Here is a 21,742-nt window from a genome sequence, read left to right on the forward strand (position 1 = left end):
ACTTAATAGTTACTATTGGAATTTACATGCAGGCAATTGTTCTTATATTTTTAATATTAAAATTTTTAATAATCCTCTTTCTAACCCCTTGTAACAGGGGTTACAGATAAATCTTTAAGTGATTTAAGTGGTTGATAATCTTTAAGTGAAAATGTATGTGGAAAGACTCTGTCCTAGGAGTGGATAAAATTTAAATATTAAAAAATGAGCCACAGAACAGAATAAGAAATTAGAGTTAAATGTAGGCTAGAGAAGGAATTGAACTTAAAAGGTCTCTAAATATATGAAAGGTTAATGTGTTAATAGGGCATAATTGCTTTCCCGTGTTCACCAAACAAAGAATAAGAACAAAAGAAAGTTTCAACATTATAAGAATTTTCTTTTTATGTATATGGGTTCAAAGTTCTAACATGCTGTTTTAGAAACCTTTCTGCAGAATTTTTTTTTTTTTTTTTTTAGCTGAGCTGTCTTGCCACCAGTTGGCAACTCAGAGGCAGCTCAGCTCGAGCCATGAATCAAACGGGGTGGAGAATTTTACAAATATCAGAAATCTAGAGTTATTCTAGAATGGTTTGGTTATTAACACAGATACAATTAGTACATTATAGCGCAGATAACCTTTTATTGCTGTTTGTTTTAACCTTCTGCTCCATTTAAAATTTCAGTTTATCCAAATATGAATGGATTATTACAATTATTTATTTATTTTTACGTTTGTAGCAAATAATCTATTCTTGAGCGTCTGATGGGTTATGGTTGCCTTTTTTCTTGTTAAATAGTCATATGCCCCACCTATAGGACATTTTAAGGACATCTAAAGCTTCCTGTGCTACTAGGAATTCTAACCTTTGCAAAACTGTAATTCAGGATTTCATTTTTATTAATTCAAATAGATTTATTAATATTCATGTCAGTATTTTACTCTTTTAGCATGCTGCTGTAATCAGGTACATTAAAGATGCTTTATGTAGAATACTGACTTACATTCATGAGTATTTTGTGTTTGTATGGGAATGTTTGCACTTAAGGAAACTTGACTGTACTAAATTTGGAAATGTGTGAGTAAAACATTCTGAGAATTATAAACTCTATTCATTATAACCTCATCTTTAATCTAAGTATATGTTCATTCTGTACCAAAATGCATTAAATATTACTTAAGAGATGCTCATTTGAAAACACGTTGGTTAATACTTTGTTTCAAGATGCTAAAATGAACTATAAATTTCTGTAGTGGTTTTAACTATAAACAGATTAATTTTTGAAAGGCTCTTTTTTTTTTTAAGCTGAGCCATCCTGCCACCTGTTGTCAGCTCAGCTCGGGGCCAGGACTCCAACGGCTGTTGCTCAGAGCTCGCACTCTTAAGCGAGCTCTTAACCTACTGAGCCAGTCAGCCGGCCCCTGAAGGGCTCTTTTTAAGTCTACTTGTTCCTAAATGCAAAAAGACTAAGAGGTATTTAGAGTTATATTATAAAATGCCACCAATGAGCATCAGTAGGTTATTTGAAACATTAAAGCAGATATACTCTTCTCCTTCCTAATATATTTTTATTGGGCCTCTTTTCCAAAAAGAGAGAAAAAATACATTATAAATCTGTTGTGTTTAGGTAATCACCACCTCCTTGATGTTCTCCAGAAGTTTGAGGGGATTAGCAGTTACATCTTTAATGCCATGCAGATTTAGACCAACCTAAACCTTCAGAACAATTTGTGGCTTACCACAAAATTGCATTCAACTCCATTCCCCACCCCTACCCCCTGCCAGGCAATTAAATCATTTAACAAATTTATAGCCCTTTCTTGAATTAAGATTAGACAAATAGGTTTTCAGCTTAAATGAGTTCCAATTTTTCCTGTCAGGTTTCTTTTACCTTTGGTGGTTATTATTCATTGAATTGGCATTTCACTCCTCATGTGTGGTGAGATTCCCTTGGTCCTTCATTTTTCCCCCAAGCCTAATTATCCTACCCATGTGTACAGCATTATTGTTGCCTCACGACTCTCAATTTCATCTTTTTTCATAAACAATACCTGAACACCCTTTTTCTCCTAGCACTTTCACCTTGCTATGATGTGATAGAATTTATTTGTCAAGTACCTCAAAACTAAGCACAGATAGAGCAGTTCACCTTACATCAGAGCATTACAACTGATAGGCCATCTATTGGTTGTAGACAAAGTTCATTCCCTTTTGCCCTAATATTGTCTGTGATAATATTTAGGTTATTAAGTTGAAATTAATAATGGAAGCACTTGGAAAAAATTTTGTTTTTGAAATTTATAAGTGGTACAAATAGTAGGAGAAATAAGTGGTGAAGTTGAAACAGGCTTTGCTTTTTTAATATTAGAAACTCATTTAATAAAGAAACAATTTCTCATACCTCTCTTCCTTCTATCTACAGTTTTACCCTTTCCTCCCCTGTTCTGAATCACAGAGATATTGGATTGATAAAAATAAAAATTCATTCATGCTGAGCAAAAAAAGCTAGATACACAAAAGTATATACTGTATGCTTCCACATATATGAAATTCGAATCTGTGACAATAGAAGGTAGATTAGTGGTTGGCCCAGGGCCAACAATAGAGGGGATTGGCTTTAGAGGGGTACAAGGGAACTTTCTGAGGTGATGCAAATGCTTTATATTTTGATGGTTGTGATGGTCATATGGGTGAATACATTTGTTAAAATGTATCGAACCATACATTTAAAATTGATACATTTTATTCATGTACAGAGTTTTCAAGGAAAATTATTACCATGTGGTGTGAAGTACATTTGTTTTCAGGCCAAACAAGGAGGCCTTATTACTTACCTAGTTAAAACTATAGATAGATATATCTGATTCTAAATTTTTTAGATAATTAGCATTTTGTATTATATGAACTGTTAATTGTTTAAAATTAATAATTGGTAATATACTGGTATTTATGAGTTGTATTAAATTTAGAAATTCCTAATAACTATATAAATATGATCCTTTTGATTACATAGTAACCCTAAACCATCATTAAGTAGTTTTGATAATCTTTCTGCTGTGTTACGAGTTCCTTATATTTATCCAAAGGTTGGCTAATTTAATTTTGGTTTATTTACATATCTTAAGATATTAGTAGGCTCTGAAAATGTGTTTTGTGGTAATTATTTTTGGTATAATTTTAGTCTTATTAGTTTTTGTACTATAAAGAAATGCTACTTTTCCATATTTGATAAAAGGATGATAATAATTATAAAGGTATCTAAATGATTAGGTTCACCTTTTTTAACATCTTATAAAAGATGAGTTTATGTTTATGTGTGTGTTTGTGTTTGTGTGTGTGACTATTTTATGCTTACTGAGAACTTGTTTTTACCAAGTATGAATATACTTCATAAGTGTATTTAATAGGAGGATATATTTGACAGTAGTTTTATTGCTAATGGATTGGGGGAAAAAAGCACATTTGTTTTTATTTTAGACAACCAGATGTTCCAGTATTTTATTACAGTTGTGCCAACAAAACTACATACATATAAAATTTCAGCAGACACCCATCAGTTTTCTGTGACAGAAAGGGTAAGTTGAATCAAACTGATAAATGATTGTTTCTTAGTATTTTATAGTCTTGCTACAAAATAAGTTTGTAGTTTCAATTGGTTTTCCTCTCCATTTAAAATTTATACAAGTTTTCAAGTACATTAAAATTCTATTTTAACCCTCCGTCAGGTGCAACTGATCTCACAGATTCATTGCACACAAATTTTCAAATACCTAACAGTTAAGTATCGTGACTCATCGCTTCCGTGTCTTCCCCCACTACCGCGTAACCTACCTCCAGTCGTGTTTGTGACTTAGTACAGTAAAGATGTATTTCATAGTGGCATCTTTGTGTGCAATGAATCTGTGAGATCAGCCCGATGGAGGGTTAATCCAATAAAACATCAGGTATTATTATGTTCTAGGGCAGGAAAAGAAGTACATTTTTTAAATCTGGAAAGTTTATATTCAATTAAATCAAAAGTATTAAATTATGATGACATTAATTCTTAATATCTAATTTTGTAATATGTTTTCTCATGTATTTGGTATAAGCAGTTCTTATCTGCCAGCAGATTTTTCTGATTTCTGTGTTATTTATTATTTAATTAATGTACCTACCCTGGGGCATGCATGGATACTGGCTCAGATAACAGATTTTGAGGGTTTGCCTTCCTATTTTGTGCTTTGTATTCATCTGATTGAGGGGACAAGTGTTCTGCAGCCTCAGGGTGGAGTGGCCTCATAAACAAATATGACAGCAAGGATCAGAGTTTGGAAATTAGACAGTTTAACAGATTTCTTATCTTCTCCAAGGTTATGTTTTCTTGTTATTGTGTTTAGGAATGGTGAATATGCAAATACTAGTATCTGGAAGAATTCTAAAGTAAAATTTAAGTGCTTTTAAAGATTTGCTTTTCTCCATATTGAGTTTTCTTTTGATAGTCTTATAACTTAAACGATGGCTATGTCCTCAATAATTGTAGAATTTTCCTTATTCATAGGAGATTAAATATTGAAGATATTAGGGGTGAAGTGTCATGTGTTTATAGCTTTTCAGATGGTTAAGGGGGAAAATCAAGCGTGTATAACTCTGTGTATGTGTGTGTGTGTGTGTGTGTGTGTGTGTATTTTCACATGCAAAGAGAGAGGGAGAGAGAGAGACTTGGTAAAGTGTATACAAGTATATACATGTTGTGCTTTCTTGCATGTCTGTAGGGGTGAGGAGATAACCATTCCTCACTAAGATCAGCATCACCTGAACCTCAGAGTCTTCACAGTAGCAAAGCTTTGGGGAACACAGACAAACATACATTGCTACGGGAATGCAAAATGGCAGTCTCTGTGGAAGGGAGTTGGGCAATATCTGCAAAATGACATATGTATTTACCCTTTGACTCAGCAATCCCAATTCTAGAAGTTGAAGCCAAAGATACAGTGAAAAAAATACAAAACCCATGTGTGTATGAGGCTATTCATTTGTTGTTATTTGTAATAGTAGGAGACTAGAAACAACCTAAATGGTACATCTGCACAATAGAGGAACTTGCAACTTTGAAAGAGAGAAAGATATTTGTATATTGATGAAATTATCTCCAGGATATATTTTTAATTAAAAAAATAATTTTAATAATTAAGAAAAATAAAATACCATTGACCATTGTGGGGTGTGTTTGTGCTGATAGGGTAACTAAAACAGTTGCATTTCACTTAAAATAAAAATGGAGTAATGAGTCGGTAAAGTGGAGGATGAGGGGGCAGGGATGGAAAGGGCTGTCATCATTGGTTCTGGAACCCAAAGGGAATCATTTTTCTTTTGTGATGTAGACACCCTGATCCCTGAAACACCTTTCACCCATGTAGGTTATGACAATATGTTTATAATTTTGGTGTGATTGAACATATCAGAGCTTTAAGATGAAGTCACTTTATTGGAAACTTGAACAATGGCTTTCTAAGGCTCTGCTCTGCTAAAAGAGAAAGGGGTTTTGTAATGCCCCACGAAACAATGTTTTGATTTCCCTTGTAATTTGTATTCCTGAAGCTTGCAGTTTAGTTATAGCTTAGTAAAAATAGGAAGGACCTGACATAAATGTCATAATAAAGCACTGTGGTGGCATAGTTGTTTGGAGCTATAATAGAAATTTATTAGAACCTTTGGAAGCTTGAACTGTGGTGTAAACAGGATTGAATGAAATAGAATATTTCCTCAGTGTACACATTGTGGTGGGTTTATAATTCTAGTTACATTCCTTTCAAGAAAAAAATTCCTTTAAAAACTGAACCAGTAGTTCAAATATTGATACCTTTCTTTTTAATTTTTCAATTAACAGTTGACATTCAGTATTATATTAGTTTCAGGTGTACAACATAGTGGTTAGACATTTATATAATTTATGAAGTGATTTCCCGATTACTCTAGCACCCATCCGGCACCACACATAGTTATTACAATATTATTGACTACAGTCCCTGTGCTGTACTTTACATCCTCTTGACTATTTTGTAACTATCAATTTGATATCTTTTAAGTTAATGCATTATGTTTTTTTCTGTATTGTATAGTTTAAAATGAAAAACAAAGTGACATTGTTTTAAATATGGTTATTTGCAATGACAGGAAGTAAACATGATTATTTTGTAAATTCTTAGCACAGAAATATCATAAAAAGTATGTCAAAATATGAACTTAGTTTTTATTGATTTGGTCAATGAAGAATGTGCCATGCAGCTGTAAGCTCTTGAGTCCAATAGAAAACTTGTAGGTAAAGTGATCTTTTTGAGAAAATAGGAAAAAATGATCCTGCTCTCTTGATGGCTTTAAAAGCTAAATCACACAGAAAACACATAATTTGATTGTCTCTTAAGAATTTCATCTAGCAGGACACTTCATAAAGAGATTTGCATGTTCGTCTCATACAGTAGGGCTGTAGGGCTTCGTATAGACTGTATGTGAGTAACCAGATGACATGAATCCTAGTTTTCTCTTTCTCTTATCTCTCCCCTTCCTTTTGCCTTTCTTTTAGGAACGTGTCATTAACCATGCTGCAGGCAGCCATGGAGTCTCTGGGATATTTATGAAATATGATCTCAGTTCTCTTATGGTGACAGTTACTGAGGAACATATGCCATTCTGGCAGTTTTTTGTAAGACTCTGTGGTATCGTTGGAGGAATCTTTTCAACAACAGGTTAAAATTCATTCCTTTTTTTGTATAATTTTCCAAAGTGTTGCTGACACTGAAATTAAGATGTTTTTACTTAAAAAGAGCAGGAAATATAAACACTTTCATGTTTCGATATATAAAGAACTTTTTTTTAGACTTAATTCCAAACCTCCTTATAATGATTAAACATTAAGCATAACTTAACCACTGCATTCAGTGATTTAAGGGATATTACTTAGTCAGCTAGAAAGATCCTAGAAGTGAATCCAAGTTTTGCCATTTACAGAATGATAATCTTGTATAAGTCACCACCTTTTCTGAAATTTTCTCATCTATAAAAATGGGAATAATACCTAACTTGCAAAGGTGTTATAGGATTAGGTGAAAAAATGTCTAGAAATAGTAGACACTTGAATGTAAATTTTCTTTTTTATTGAAAGTATTTTTAACTCTACAATAGGTAAAATCATGCCACTTTGAACTATGTGGTATGTGAAACCATATTTTTCAGTAAGTGTATGATTTTGACCTTTTTGCCCTGAGAATATGGGGTTCTCTCAAAGATTACTTGCAGAGTTGTTATCATGAAAATGTGAGAATTAAGCACAATAGATAAAGGAAATAGTTTCTTTTATATCTCCAACCCCTATTCAATATTACATGGAGCTGGGTAGTTTATATACTTTGAATTATCTTTTATAGATGAATAACTAGCTTTTTTTATGAAAGTCTTTGTAATTGCTTCATTTAAATGGATTTAAATTTGTGGTGCTGGCATTATTTATTTTTTAAAACGGTATGAGATATATTCAGTTACCCTTGAAAAGATTGCTTTGTCAAGGTCATGAATTATGTGACTGTGATTTTGAAGAGAAGTCCATTTGTTTGAAAATTCAAATGTCTTGTTATTTTTAACTGTGGGAGTAAAGCAAACTGCTTTCTTTCCTTCCTTAATCTATTCCATTGTAATTAGTTTAGTTTTATATTCTTACATGGCAATTTAGGAAATAATTTCATTCAAAGCATAATTTAATTAAAATATTTTTCTTTATAGGCATGTTACATGGAATTGGAAAATTTATAGTTGAAATAATTTACTGTCGTTTCAGAATTGGATCCTACAAACCCATCAGTTCTGTAAGTGAATAGTATACTGTTCTCTAAGTCATAGAATCATTATGAAATCTAAATAGTATATTTTGGTATTCAGAAAGAAATTGCCCCAAATAAAGCATTGTGTTTAGAGGAATAAAACTGACACTTTGGTCTTTTTCTCCCTAGGTCCCCTTTGAGGATGGCCACACAGACAACCACTTACCTCTTTTAGAAAATAATACACATTAGCACCTCCCGAGTGAAGGAGAAAAACTTTTTGCCTGAGACATAAACCTTTTTTAATAAAGTATTGTGCAATATATTCAAAGAAAATAAAATATGAATGAGAGCAGGAATCATGCATAGAAAAAAAAGAAAACAAAAAACCCCAAACTGAAATCCTATATATGTGTGTCTGTTACAAATGTCCTAGAAGAAATTATGCAGCTAATCAGTGAATAAGCCCAACTGGAGTATTGCTTTGAAGATGATCCGTTCTGATATTTTCACAGCAAATGGGCAACATCAAAATCAGACCTTGAAGAGACTGAAGGAAAGACGTCAAACCACAGCTAAAGAGAAAGGCATTGATAAGTGCAAATGTTTGCGTTCTTTTGTTTTTAACATATATGATGTCAGAATAAAATATGGAAAACATATGGAAAACTAGTCTAGACTTTAAAAAATTGTGATCAGGTCACATTGTTAAGGAAAACAGGGATGGGTCCCCATGCTATAGCCATATTAATGTTAAGCCATAATGACAAGACCATTTATCCAATAATTTGGTCTTATGAAAATAACTGCTTTTCTTTAAACTCTGGCTATTGACTTTTTTAACAGTTCAAGGCAGGGTCTTGGAAGACTAAGATGAATCCTTACAGAGGCAGGTACATAGGTGCTATAATATATAACAGAGGTATCATTCACAAATTGTATAGTGGGCACATACACAAGGAGAAGAAAGCACATTTTTTTAAAGATGCTAAACTTCCTAATCTGAGCATTATAATATTGATATGCTTTGGGAGCAGGGGCTGAGTAATAAAAAGATCCACTACTGATGATGAAAATTACCAGTTTGTAAAATATTAAGAAGAAAAGTAGAATATTTTGTACATGTGGTGATTGGGCAACAGGGTAACTTTAAATAAAAAAGTGTGAGGCAGCTATGTAATTAAAATAAGATAATGTCACATCTGAGAGATTATCATATTAAACAATGTCCGTTAAACTGTAAAACTAGATGAAAGTAGTATCTGCATTCAGTGTGTCCTGAATATGATTGATTCTGTATTAGATTGTGTGTTCTGGCTTTCTTACTATTTAAGGGTGGATAAAAATTTTCAGACTATAAAAGAATAAAAATAAGAGGGAGCTTTAACTCAGGTGCCATTAAAAACTATATTTGGAATATATGTGCCAACATCAGTTTTCCTTTTGTAATACCTAATGATAGTGGAAGAATCATCAACCAATTCCCATGCTTTAAATCATTTAGGGAAATGGGGAAACAAATATTCCAGGTAAACAAGAAAGACCAAGAATGAAAGACTAGATATAAAATCATGGTTTCTGGAGGATAGGTTGTCACAAGTTATAGTTTTTCAAATGGATTTTTTTTTTTTTTAAAGGTTAAAAAAAAAGTTTTCTGGAAAACAGTTGGGACAGCAATGGAATGGAGAGGAGAAATACTGATAAAACTACTTTGCAGTAAACCTTATGTTGAATGGTATTTTGCAGAAAATAACAGAAGCATCAAGGTTTAAAATACAGAGTTTATCATTAAGAGCCATGAAGTTAACTGATTAATATAGGTGACATAACACCTTGAAAGATTTTTTAATCCAGAAAATTCCAAATAATGAATGAGCCTTCTTTGTGGTTTTAATTTCTTCAGATACTATTTTCAGCGAAGGTAGACTAGGAAATAATAGAATATCTCTCAAAAGGAATTTTAACTGAAGAGAATTAGAATTTTAGCTATTTTAAATTGACTATCAGTTCTTTGAATCTGCTTGTCAGAAAGTTCAGTCAAATTTCAGGGTTTTTATTTATTTATTTTTCAGGTGTACAAAGCAACGTAATAGTTAGACATTTACACCCCCCACAAAGTGATAACTCCCTCTCCCCCAAACTACTACCCCTCTGACACCTTATATAGCTGTTACAGTTCCACTGACTATCTTCCTTATGCTAAACTCCAGATTCTGTGACTATATATATATATATATATAATTATAGTTGACATTCAGTGTTACTCTACTTCAGATATACAGCACATTGGTCAGGCATCTATAGTCTATGAAGTGATCCCCCTGATAAGTCCAGTGCCCATCTGGCACCCTACATAATCTTTATAACATTGTTGATTATATTCCCTGTACTGTATTTCATAACCTCATGACTGTATTGCATCTACTAATTTTTACTTTTACTGAGAAAGACAAATACCATATGATCTCACTTATATGTGGACTCTAAAGAACAGAATAAATGAGCAAACAAAACAAATAGACTCAGATATAGGAAAGAAAATGGTTGCTAGATGGGAGGGTGAGGGGATGGGGAGAAGGTGAAGGGATTAGAAAGCAAATTAGTAGACACAATATAGTCATGGCGATATTTTTTTTTAATGGGATAAAGTGACTTAGAATTATTTTCTCTCAGGATTATAACAGTTAAGTATCTTTAAAAATAATTTTTAAAATTACTTATATGATTTTAATTGTTTCCATGTTTATTAAATACCACATTAAAATTTTAATGTAATTCATCTGTCCCATTAAAACTGAAAGGAATTTCTTCAAAGCAAAATCCTGCTTTGCCATTGATTTTCATTTTAAATAGAAAGGTTTCCAACTAAATTCCTCAAATAGCAGGGTCAGATTTTTGCAACCAAAACATTAAGATTCTGAGCCGCCCTTTGGATGACAGATAATGAAGTATATTGAGATTTGTTATGAGTTTTGATCTCAGCAAGTGTTGCTTTTCCATTGCAGAGAACACTGCACTGACCTACCTATGATGCACTTTAGCTAGTGCCTGGGGGTGCCGCCAGTAGGATGCCTAACTTTATAATGGAATCCCCTTTTCATTTTTTTAGCGTATTCATAATATCTGCATGTGTCTACTTAAGCCTAAATATTTTAAAAGTTGAGACCTCAAATTATGTGAAATGAGTTTTTTAAAACTGTTTGCATGCATTGGCTTTAAGAAGAGATGAAGAAATATTTAGGTGAATTCTCTTCTGCAGTATTTGTACATTTTAGGCTACCTCTTGGGTAATGCATAACTCAATATTAGAGTTACAAAATTCTAATTTTCAACTTAAATGATTAATATCACACTTAAATGCATTTTATGATAGCACTGACTTTTTATAATAATTTATGAATGCAAACAATTTTCAGTCTAATACAAACTTTGGATTTTATAAAGGAATGACTAAGACTTCCTAATTTTTTAATGGTTTAAGGATGGCTATGGTGTACATTTTGTCTTTTTCTATCTTGGGTTAGTAATTCAAGTACCAAAAAAATAAATTTATATGCAACTCCTCTGCTTCAAAATTTAAAATTTTGAATCTTGAACTTGAGTTCAAGATGCATAGTTTTGATTTTTTTTTAATTACTTAAACCTGAGACTTAAGACCTTTAAATATCTAACCATACCCTCTGTACTTAAGTTCTTCCCCTTCTATTTGGAGCTCTAGCCAACCTTCAGCCAGCCAAAAGGAGTCACCCTTTGTCAGCAGTGTCCCAATAGAGATCACCGTTTGTTTACTACTTATGGTATGATGCCTGGATTTAATATCCAAGTATTTCCTTAATGCAGGTTTTTGCCCCTTTTGAAATATTTCTTTAGTGATGAAATTATTTTTCATTAAGAGTAGGAAACCAACTGCCTTGGGTTTTTTGGTTTCTTGTAATTTTTTGTTTGGTTTTAAAAGAACAGAACAAAAAACACTCAACCCTGAACATATGGACTCTAAATAAAATAACACATTATAGAACATATTCTTTGTCCTTTTACAATCATGTACCCCTCATTTCCTCATAGTTAAGCTTTTTTCCTCATTGGAAAGGTATAGCAATCTTTAAATATCACTCAGTTACATTTGCTTTTGCTCCACACAGAGCTAAATAACTTAGATTGGGTTTATTTTATATTTTTCATATTAAAAAGGAATGAGTGATGAAAATTGAGCAGTTGATTCAAGTCTATAAACCTGTAAACATAGTTGAAGATTATAATCAGCAAAACATTTCAATAGTTTTTTTTAGCAACTCCAAATTATATTGAATGTTTATCGACCCTTAGCTAATATCATAGTTAATGGTGAAAAAGTGAAAGCTTTTCCTCTAAGATCAGGAACAAGACAGGGATGCACATTCTCACCACTGTTATTCAGCACAGTACTGGAAGTTCGAGCCAGGGCAATCAGGCAAGAGAAAAATAAAAGGCATTCAAATTGGGAATGAAGAAATAAAGGTGTCAATTTTTGCAAATGACTGTTGAAAGGAATTAGATTAACAACTCCAAATATCATAACTCATTTTGCTATTTTGTGTAATTAAAGTAAAACTTCAAATGAGAAGGTGTGGGGAAAATTATTCATTAGTGAAAGCTACATACTAAAGCAGACCTTCAGCAACAACTCGTATAACTGTAATAAGGATTTTATGAATTTTATGATGTTTTTAAGCAGTTATGCTAATCAATTTGGTGAATTCTTGTACTATTTAAAAATATGTTTTTATTAAAATATAGCTAACATACAACATTATATTAGTTTCAGGTGTACACCATAACTATTCAACATTTATATACCTAACGAAGTGATCAAAATAAATCCAGCAACGAACTGACCCCATACCACACTATTACAATATTATTGACTATATTCCCTGTGCTCTATACATTACATCCCATGACTTACTTGTTTCATACTTGGAGATTTGGACCTCTTATTTCCCTTCACCTTTCCCCCCCTTTTAAATTTTTCAATTATAGTTGACAATATTACTTTATATTAATTTCAGGTGTACAGCATAGTGGTTAGACATTTGTATAATTTAAGAATTGATCCCCCAACAAGTACCTGGCACTATACATAGTTATTACCATATTATTGACTATATTCCCTATGTTTTACATCCCTGTGACTATTGTAACTATCAGTTTGTACTTCTTACTTTCACACCCTGCCCCCAACTTCTCATCTATCATTCCAACAAATCTAGTACCCATCTGACACTATACCTAGTTACTAAACTATTATTGACTATATTCCTTATGCTGTATTCTACATCCCTATGATTGCTGTGTGACAACCAATTTGTACTTCTTAATCCCTTCCCCTTTTTCACTTATCCCCAGCCACCCTCCCATCTGGCAGCCATCAAAATGTTCTCTATATCTATGAGTTTGTTTCTGTTTTGTTTGTTTATTCTTTAGATTTCACATATAAGTGAAATCTCGTTGCATCTGTCTTTGACCACTCAACACAGTATGCTCCACGTCCATCCATCCCACCGCAGATGGCAAGAACCCATTTCCTTCCCTGGCCAAGCAATATTCCATTGTATATATGTACCACCTCCCCTTTATCCATTCTTTCATTGACAGACACCCAGGCTGCCTCCACTTCTTGGCCATAGTAAACAATGCAACAAACATGGATGCACACAGCCCCTAGAAGTAGCATTTGGGTTTCTTGAGATAATACCCTGAAGTGGGATTACTGGGTCCTTCTTTGTCTCTTGTTATAGCCTTTGTTTTAAAGTCTATTTTGTCTGGTATAAGTATTGCTACCTCAGCTTTTGGAGGGTTTTTTGTGTTTGTTTTTTTCATTTCCGTTTTCATGAAATATCTTTTTCCATCCCTTTACACTCCATTGGCATGTGTATTTAAATCTGAAGTGAGTCTCTTGTAGGCATCATATGTAAGGGTCTTGTTTTCTTATCCATTCAACCATTCTATGTATTTTGAGTGGAGCATTTAACCCATTTACATTGAAAGTAATTGTTGATATGTGGCTTATTGCTATTTTAGTCATAATTTTCATCTTTTTTCCCCCCCACCTTAAAGAAACCCCTCTAACATTCCTTGTAATACTGGCTTGGTGGTGATGAACTCCTTTAGCTTTTTCTTGTCTTGGAAGCTCTTATCTGTCCTTTGATTCTAAACAATAGCTTTGCTGGGTAAAATAATCTTGGTTGTAGGTCCTTGCTTTTCATCACATTGAATATTTTGTGCCAATCCCTTCTGGCCTGCAAAGGTTCTGTTGAGAAAACAGCTGACAATCTTACGGAGCTCCCTTGTAAGTTACTAGTTGCCTTCCTCTTGCTTTTAGGATTCTCTGTCTTTAATTTTTGCCATTTTAATTATATTGTGTCTTGGTGTGGGCCTGTTTGGGTTCATCTTGTTTGGAACTCTGTGCTTCCTGGACTGACTTGTATGTCTGTTTCATCCACCAGGTTAGGAAAGTTTTCAGTCATATTTGTTCAAATAGGTTCTCAATTTCTTGCTTTCTCCTCTTTCTGGTGCCCCTATGATGCAAATGTTGTTATGCTTCATGCTGTTCCAGAGGTCTCTTAAACTATCCTCCTTTTTTAAAATTATTTTTTCTTTTTGCTCTTCTGATTGGGTGTTTTCTGCTACCTTGTCTTCCAAATCGTTAACTGAATCCTGTGCTTCATCTAGTCTGCTGGTGATTTCCCTTCTAGTGCATTTTTTATTTGTTATTGTATTCTTCATTTCTGACTGGTTCTTTTTTATGGCTTCTGTGTCCTTTTTTATGTTTGCTATCTCTTTGTTGTTCTAAATTCCTTGAGCATCTTTATAACCATTGTTTTGAACTCTGTCTCTGGTAGGTTGCTTGCCTCCATTTTATTTAGTTCTTTTTCTGGAGTTTTCTCCTTTCATTTGAGATGTATTTCTTTGTTTCCTCATTTTGGCTACCTCTCCATGTTTGTTTCTATGTATTAGGTAAATCTGCTACATCCCCCAGCCTTGACCAGGTGGCATTATGTAGTAAGTGCCCTGTGGGTCCAGTGGCACAGCCTGCCTGGTCACCTAAGCTGGGTGCTCCAGGAGTGTCCCTTGTGTGGGTTGTATGTGCCCTCCTGTTGTAGTTCAGACTTGGTTGCTATTGGCATTTCAATGGGTGGTATTGACCCTCAGGCTGATTGGCTGTGGGATTTTGCCACATCCACAGCTTACAGGCTGCTGTGTGGGGGACTTACCCCACTTAGCAGGATTCACCCTAGTAGGCTCTGGTGCCTTTTGAGACTGCCCTTTGTGTGTGCTGCCTGTGGGGCTAATTGGGCAGTGCTCTGCTGTGGTCTGAAGCCAACTTTCAAGTATGTTGGTTCTGGGGCCTCTTGGGAGGGGCTTCAGTGCAGGCCATGTCACCCACTGCCTGTGACCAGCCAGGGACCACCTGATATGAGCTACAGAGTAATTCATGGTTTTTTTGCTGCCTGTGCTAACCCTGGAGGTGTGTGGGAGAGACCATGCTGCAAAAAAAGGATGTCTGTCACCAGTACCAGGCCTGGGGTATCTCCACAAAATGCCAGGACACCCTGAGGCCTACTGCCACCTGCCAGCTCCCTTAAGGCTTAGCCACTGATGAAGCCTTGTGTGTTATGCAAGTTGAGTGAGACCAGGTCTCTGAACCACTATAGTGGGAACACCTGTGGTCACCAGGTTAATGTAAATTGAGGTTTGGTGCCAGTGCTAGCCTGAAGCTACTCAGCGACGAAAGTCTCAGAGCACACTGAGGCCAGTCACCACCCGCCTGGGGTTTGTCGGACTCTGATAGTTTTCCAAGAAAAAGTGCAATGCAGGCGGGGCTGGCTGCTCTTGGAGAAAGTACCTCCATCATTGGGTGGGGTAGGGACCCAGTGAGTCAGCAAGGTGGAGCTGCAGCGTTCATTACACCAATCAGATTCAGGTTTGGCTGTAAGCATGGGGGAGGGCTCAACAGGAAAAATGGTGCCAGCTTGCCAACTGCACAGGAGAAGGAACCGTCAGGGAAAATGTTGACCTCCTGCCCGTGTCAACCACACAACTGAGTCTACTGACACCTGCCTCCCTTCCCCCCGCGAGTTACTGTCCCTTCACTGGAGCCCAAGGTGAGTGCCTGGGAGTGAGTCTGTGCACAACCCTTTAACAGGACATGTGGGTTTACTGCTGCTTTCCTTCCCCCCTGGATGGTTGGAATCCCCACTGTTTTTCATAGCCAGTTGTGAGGGATCCTCTTACTAGCACCAGTACTCTGGGTTGGGGAGGCCAGTGTAGAGCTGGGGTCCCTCACTCCTCCAGGGGGAACCTCTGCGGTGGAGATATCCCTCTTCCCAACCATCACATGGACTTAGTTCCGTGTCTTTGACCCTCCTACCAGTCTCAACGTGGCTTTTTCTTTATATCCTTAGTTATAAAACTTCTGTTCAGCCAGACTTCAGATGGTTCTCTAGGTTGATTGTTCTGTAATTTAGTTGTAATTTTAATTTGTTCACAGAAGGAGGCAGGCACGTTGTTTATCTACTCTGCCATCTTGGGTCTCCCCACTACTATACTTACTTTTAATTTCTTTAGAGTATTCTAGAATTGATGCAAGTTTCCCAACCTTAAATCTCCCCACCTATTTACAGTTATAGGTAGGAATCATTATTTCAAATAAATTAAATACACATTTAAAATGTTTGTGTATTAGAAGAGCTGTTTCTAGCTATTGCGATTCAATTTCAGTTAGGCATTCTTTCCCCTAACTGTATCTACACTTCACAGGGCATTACCATCTGTCAGACCAGTTGCTTCTTAAAACCAGCAACTGCTAGTTTTATTTTGTTAATTTTTAAAAAATATTTATTTTTAAAAAGTAATCTAGGCAGTGAGCATTTCCCCCTACCTCTTTGTGGGCATATGGGACAACCATTACTTTTTATTATAGGTATTTGGTTGTCGGAAAAGTCATGACACATTTTTGCAACAAAAAACAGAAAAAAATACGTCACGACTTTTCCGACAACCCAATAGTTGCTCATGTTCCCAGAACATAATTATTAGATTTGCAGTTCTAGAAAAACAGCCATGTGGACATTTGCATGTGATGCCTTTGAACTTTGAAAATTATTGATGTTTTTGGAAACTTTAGGCTGACCTACTTTAATTTTTTTTCAATTGGAAAAAAATTTTTTATTATTAGTTTCAGGTATATAATTATTAAGCTCATTGTCAGATAATACACTAGTTGGTTATTAGTATCCCCTCAGGTAAGTCTACTTACCTTGAGATTCTAAATCAGTTATTTAAATTAAGTGTTTACTGGAAATAATGTTAGGGTAGTATAAAATTGTGAGAAATGTTCTGAGTTGTGTGCCTATCTGCCTCAACTTTCTCTAGCATTAATTGCCCCAGGTCGTGACTGTCTTCAACTTTGTGATGATATTCATTACTGTATCAGGTGTCTAGTGGGTGAAGAATATAGAGATTACCAAAACTACTTTTTTTTCTTTTTTTTTAAAGATTTTATTGGGGAATCGGGGGAAGGGGAACAGATAAGGTGCTGTCATTTTTGTTCTTCAGTCTAGTGGAGGACGTTGCTTCACTGGCCCATGTTGGTATTTTCATTGTGCTCTTCCCAGGTGAGGCAGATCAGTCGCTGGCCTCTGGACAGCCACTCATGGCAGCTCTTGGCAGCTCACACCAGCTGCCAGCCGCTCACGCTGGCTGCTGGCCACACACGGTAGCTTATAGCAGCCGACTGCAACAGGGGCTGTAGCCTACGCCATCGCCAGTGACTCATGGCAGCCCAGCTCCAGGTCAAGCTGTTGTTCCCATCTTAGCTGTAGAGGGCACAGTGTCACTGGCCCCATGTGGGATCCGAACCAGGGCCCTGCTGCTCAGAGCTGGCGTCCCAAGCCAGCTCTTAACCAATGTGCCACTCGGCTGGCCCCCAAAACTTCTTTTTAAACATAGATATCTTTTCTTTGTACTTACCATCCCCTTCCCCTCAAAAGTAGAATGTTCTTTCTCATTACATTGTATATATTTGACATTCAAATAATTTTTAATTGGCCTTGATTAAAATAATTAGGGATTTTCTTTCATACAGATGTCTACCTACTTTTATATGCTTAATCATCCACAAGAGGACTTTATTCCTGTCATTTCTCTAATGCCACAGATAGAACGTGCTTCAGCGTGTAAATGTAACCCTATGAATGGGGTCAGGAAAAGTGAAGCATTATGTACCTATATGTTAATTTATATTAGTCTGATAGGTTCTTTGGAAGATTATATCTTTTTTTTTTTTCCTGTGGGAGAGGGAGCAGATCTGCAGTAGTCATCAGTTAAAGACACAACACTAGAAGAGAGAAACATTTTTAATTCAAATTCTCATTTAATCAAAAGTCAAATACTTGATCAGTGGAATTTGTTGAATTAGTGAAACATACAATAATTAAAAGACAGTAAACTTTTAGAATTATGTTTTATCCAATCATTGAATTATATCTTCATTTTACTTTTACTGTATCTGTAGTTTGTATCTTAATCAAAATAACTAAAAAATATTGTATAGACAGCTCAAACTAAAGATCACCAGGTGTTTTGTTTCAGAGCTGAGTTTTGTGTCCTGGAAAGTAGTTCCCAGAACTTAGATGAGATTGGGAAAGACATTGTCCAGAAGAGTTCCCCCAAAATGCCCTTTTTGGGTTCATAAAAATCTCAAGTATTAATAATGCTAGAAGCCCGCTCTGAAGGCCTTCTATACTTCAACTACCTGAATGTGCCTTTCTGAGTATTACCAATTATTCCAGAAAATAAGCATAAATATAACTGCTGTTGTTAACATTTATACTCATGTACTTTTCTAGTAGTTGTGATTATTTTTAGTTGCTTATGCCCCAGATATTATATTTGAATAATATTCCATGTTTTTAACATGAAATATTGCAGTCCAACATGCACTGATCTCTCAGGTAGGAAAGTTGGGATAAGTTATATTATTAATATAGAAATTTGAGAATAAATTAGCTTTTACTAATTCATTTGCCTTATACATACAATAATTCTAAACCAACAACACAACACCTATTCTCTAAATTTAGAGTCAATGAAGTCTATCCTTTTCTGCTGTATGTCGGACAGTTAATATTGTGCAATTGGAGCGATCAAGATACTAGCAAATCCTGGTGATCACAGAAGAGTAATCTTCCCCACTTTGTAGAAAAAGACTAAAGCTAGCATATAAAATTTTCTTTGAAATTTTCCTTTCCTCAATGGCAAAGATCAGGGGATTGGGTTTTTATATGATTCTAGCCTAGGACCTTCCTCTCCATCTAGCCACTCTAATTAAGGCCTGAGCAAAATAAGTTTAAATATAAGAGGTTTGGTGACTTTAATGAACAAGAAGGAAACTCTTGAGAGATGGTAATCAGGAAAACTGGTGATTCAAATAATTTAGAAATAATAGTTGTCAAATTCAAATTATGAGAACTAATTTTTACTTAAAAGCATAATAAACTGAGTTTCAATGCAAATATGCTTGGGCAATATAATTATTTCCACCTCTTGGTTCATTTTAGGTTGCAGAAATGGGTATAGTTAAGAAAATGTTAAGTTTAAGCTCACTTTTCTAATTCCCTTAACCCTCAACCAGGACTCACACACAGTATAACACAAAAAAAGAAGCAGGGATTTTTCAGTGGATAATTAGTTCTCTTACAGCATTTGTGAGGATGTTGAGACCATTCTTCCACTTCTCTTAATTATAAACCTTTGTACTGGATGCTGCAGAATGGTTCCAAGGATAGAACTGACTTTCTTTAGCATATTTCAGCTTCTATGTGTCCTTATGTTTATTGAGTTGAAATTAGTCTGCTCAAGGAGAAAGAGGCTAAATATGGAAAGATAGGTGTACTTTGGTGTTTTATATTCAAGGACATAGAATAGTATTAGGAAACGATCTGGAAATAATTTTTTCCTAAAATGTGTGTGGTTATAGGCTAGCAAATGACTTTCCTTCTCTCACTGCAATAAAAAGAATATATAGTTAAGAAACAGGGATACATATCTGACAGCATATTTGATGGGTAATGAGGCTGGGCATGTTCTTTGATAACTTCCTAATCTTGAGAACCACAGTTTGCTGTTTTAGAGGTATCTGAGAGGTTCCAGATCCAAGGAGACTGCCAAATGTTCTTAAACCTTGAGTGTGCTGGATGCTCTAAAGTAGGAGAGGAATTTGTAACAGAAGTTCACGATGAAGAACCAGACGTTCCGAGCCATCTGAGATCTTGCAATGAGAAGGCGCCAGGCAATGAGGAAGAGGGCGGTGTTAAAGAGGTAGTGAATATTTCGGAGCCTGGGGAACAGACATAGATAACCAAAGTTAAAATAGTTCCAAACCCAACTGTGTTATCTGAAGTGTAAATGTGTCTTTTCCTGGCTGTGACCAGCAAATCATACACAAGTGCTCACAGGCATGACCTGATAGCCTTTGGGTTTTATATCTTTTATTTCCACAACATTCCTGCTCAATAATCAGATTTCCATAATATTCCCCAACTAGTTTCTCTTTCTCACACCTCTCTGTACTTTAACCTATCTTGCAAACATGACTAACACCATCTTCCTGAACTATACTTTGATCATATTACCATATCACACATCTTCACGGGTTCCTGCTCCCTAGAGGGCAAGTCCTAAGGTTCTTAGCCTACTACTCATGGTTCCTCTCTGTTTGCAATTTACTTTTCCATCCTTACCATTGCTACATTAAAAACTCTTTGCTTCTACCAGAATTCTTCCATACTGCTATTAATTCTTTGTCCCTTAGGGGATTTTAAGGTGGTTGAATAACTTGAAGAATGGTTAAGTGATTTGCCCATGTTAAATCTTACTATCAGGTCTCCTGCCTATTGGGTATTTGTTTTCTATATCACATTATGATAGGTTGTGGTAGGAGAATCAGAAAATTTCATTTACATTTTGCTCTTGTACTTAACCATGTGTTACTATGAACAAGTTACCTTCTTTAAGCCTAACTCTCTCTTTGATAATAATGGGATAACAGAAATAATACCTGCCTCATAGGAGTGTGATGACATCTAAATGAAGCAGTGTATTACAGAGCATAGTATACAGGGAAGTACCTGTTATGTAAATGCTCAAAAAATGTTAATTCCTCCCCTCCCCTGCTCTAATTTCATGTCTGGTATAAAATCAGGTACCCTTCATAAGTGCTCAATAAATATTAACTGACTGATTATGCTTACCTTTTTAAGTGTTGCTTTGCTTTGGGAACCCCAGCCATATCCTCTTTCAATAAGTACTTCTTAACTCCTAAAACATAATTTTCAATGTATTCCAACCAGTTCAACTGACGCACGTCAAAGTTGAATACCTGAAAGGCAAAAAGAGAATGGATTGCTAGACTGCACTGGTGGATAATCACTCTGTCCACTTAATGACATTTCTTTTACACAAATGAGTAGCATTCAGTTTAGAAGATTTAGGTTGGACCCTGGCAAAGGAGAGTATTTGAGCTGTTATTTCAAAGGCTCTGACTACGGATTACCATTTGCATAGCAATATTTAAACATAGATCAAGCACAAACATTTGACCTTTAGGAAGTCTTGTGAGTGAAATTTAAGGAACTGGTACTAGTCTGGCGAAAGCTAATTTCATTTTTACTAAATGTGGATTAATTATTACTTTTTTATTTTTTATTTTTTTAAGTTTTTTTATTGGGGAGTTGGGGAAGAGGGATAGCGTTGGGAAATTGCGGAAGGGGAACAGACAAGTTGCTGTCCTGTTTTTGTTCTTCAGTCTAGTTGTGAAGGATGTCGTGTTGTCCTTGTGGCATGACGTCATGTGAAGGCCCATGTTGGTATTATCATTGCGCTCTTCCCGGGTAAGGCAGCTGCTCGCCAGCCATTGGATGGCCACTC

At 35.3% G+C, this 21,742-nt stretch overlaps 2 protein-coding genes across 3 annotated transcripts in view; one reads left to right on the top strand and one right to left on the bottom strand.

Moving 5' to 3' along the window:
* ERGIC2 (ERGIC and golgi 2) overlaps positions 1-8,443 on the top strand; it is a 29,644-nt gene extending 21,201 nt beyond the window's left edge. The window contains exons 11-14 of the mRNA XM_019668974.1: positions 3,459-3,556; positions 6,544-6,706; positions 7,737-7,819; positions 7,964-8,443. Of these exons, the coding sequence (XP_019524519.1) occupies positions 3,459-3,556; positions 6,544-6,706; positions 7,737-7,819; positions 7,964-8,026 (407 nt within the window). The 3' untranslated portion in view covers positions 8,027-8,443. The remainder of the gene's footprint in view (positions 1-3,458; positions 3,557-6,543; positions 6,707-7,736; positions 7,820-7,963) is intronic.
* Positions 8,444-18,153: 9,710 nt separating this feature from the next.
* Positions 18,154-21,742, bottom strand: part of FAR2 (fatty acyl-CoA reductase 2) — a 139,834-nt gene continuing 136,245 nt past the window's right edge. For both annotated transcript variants that reach the window (XM_019668972.1, XM_019668971.1), the window contains exons 11-12: positions 21,067-21,194; positions 18,154-20,153 (exon numbers count right to left, since the gene is read on the bottom strand). In XM_019668972.1, coding sequence (XP_019524517.1) covers positions 19,991-20,153; positions 21,067-21,194 — 291 coding nt within the window. In that variant the 3' untranslated portion in view covers positions 18,154-19,990. The remainder of the gene's footprint in view (positions 20,154-21,066; positions 21,195-21,742) is intronic.

Source organism: Hipposideros armiger, unplaced genomic scaffold (assembly GCF_001890085.2).
Source record: "Hipposideros armiger isolate ML-2016 unplaced genomic scaffold, ASM189008v1 scaffold_546, whole genome shotgun sequence".
NCBI classification, from domain to species: domain Eukaryota; kingdom Metazoa; phylum Chordata; class Mammalia; order Chiroptera; family Hipposideridae; genus Hipposideros; species Hipposideros armiger.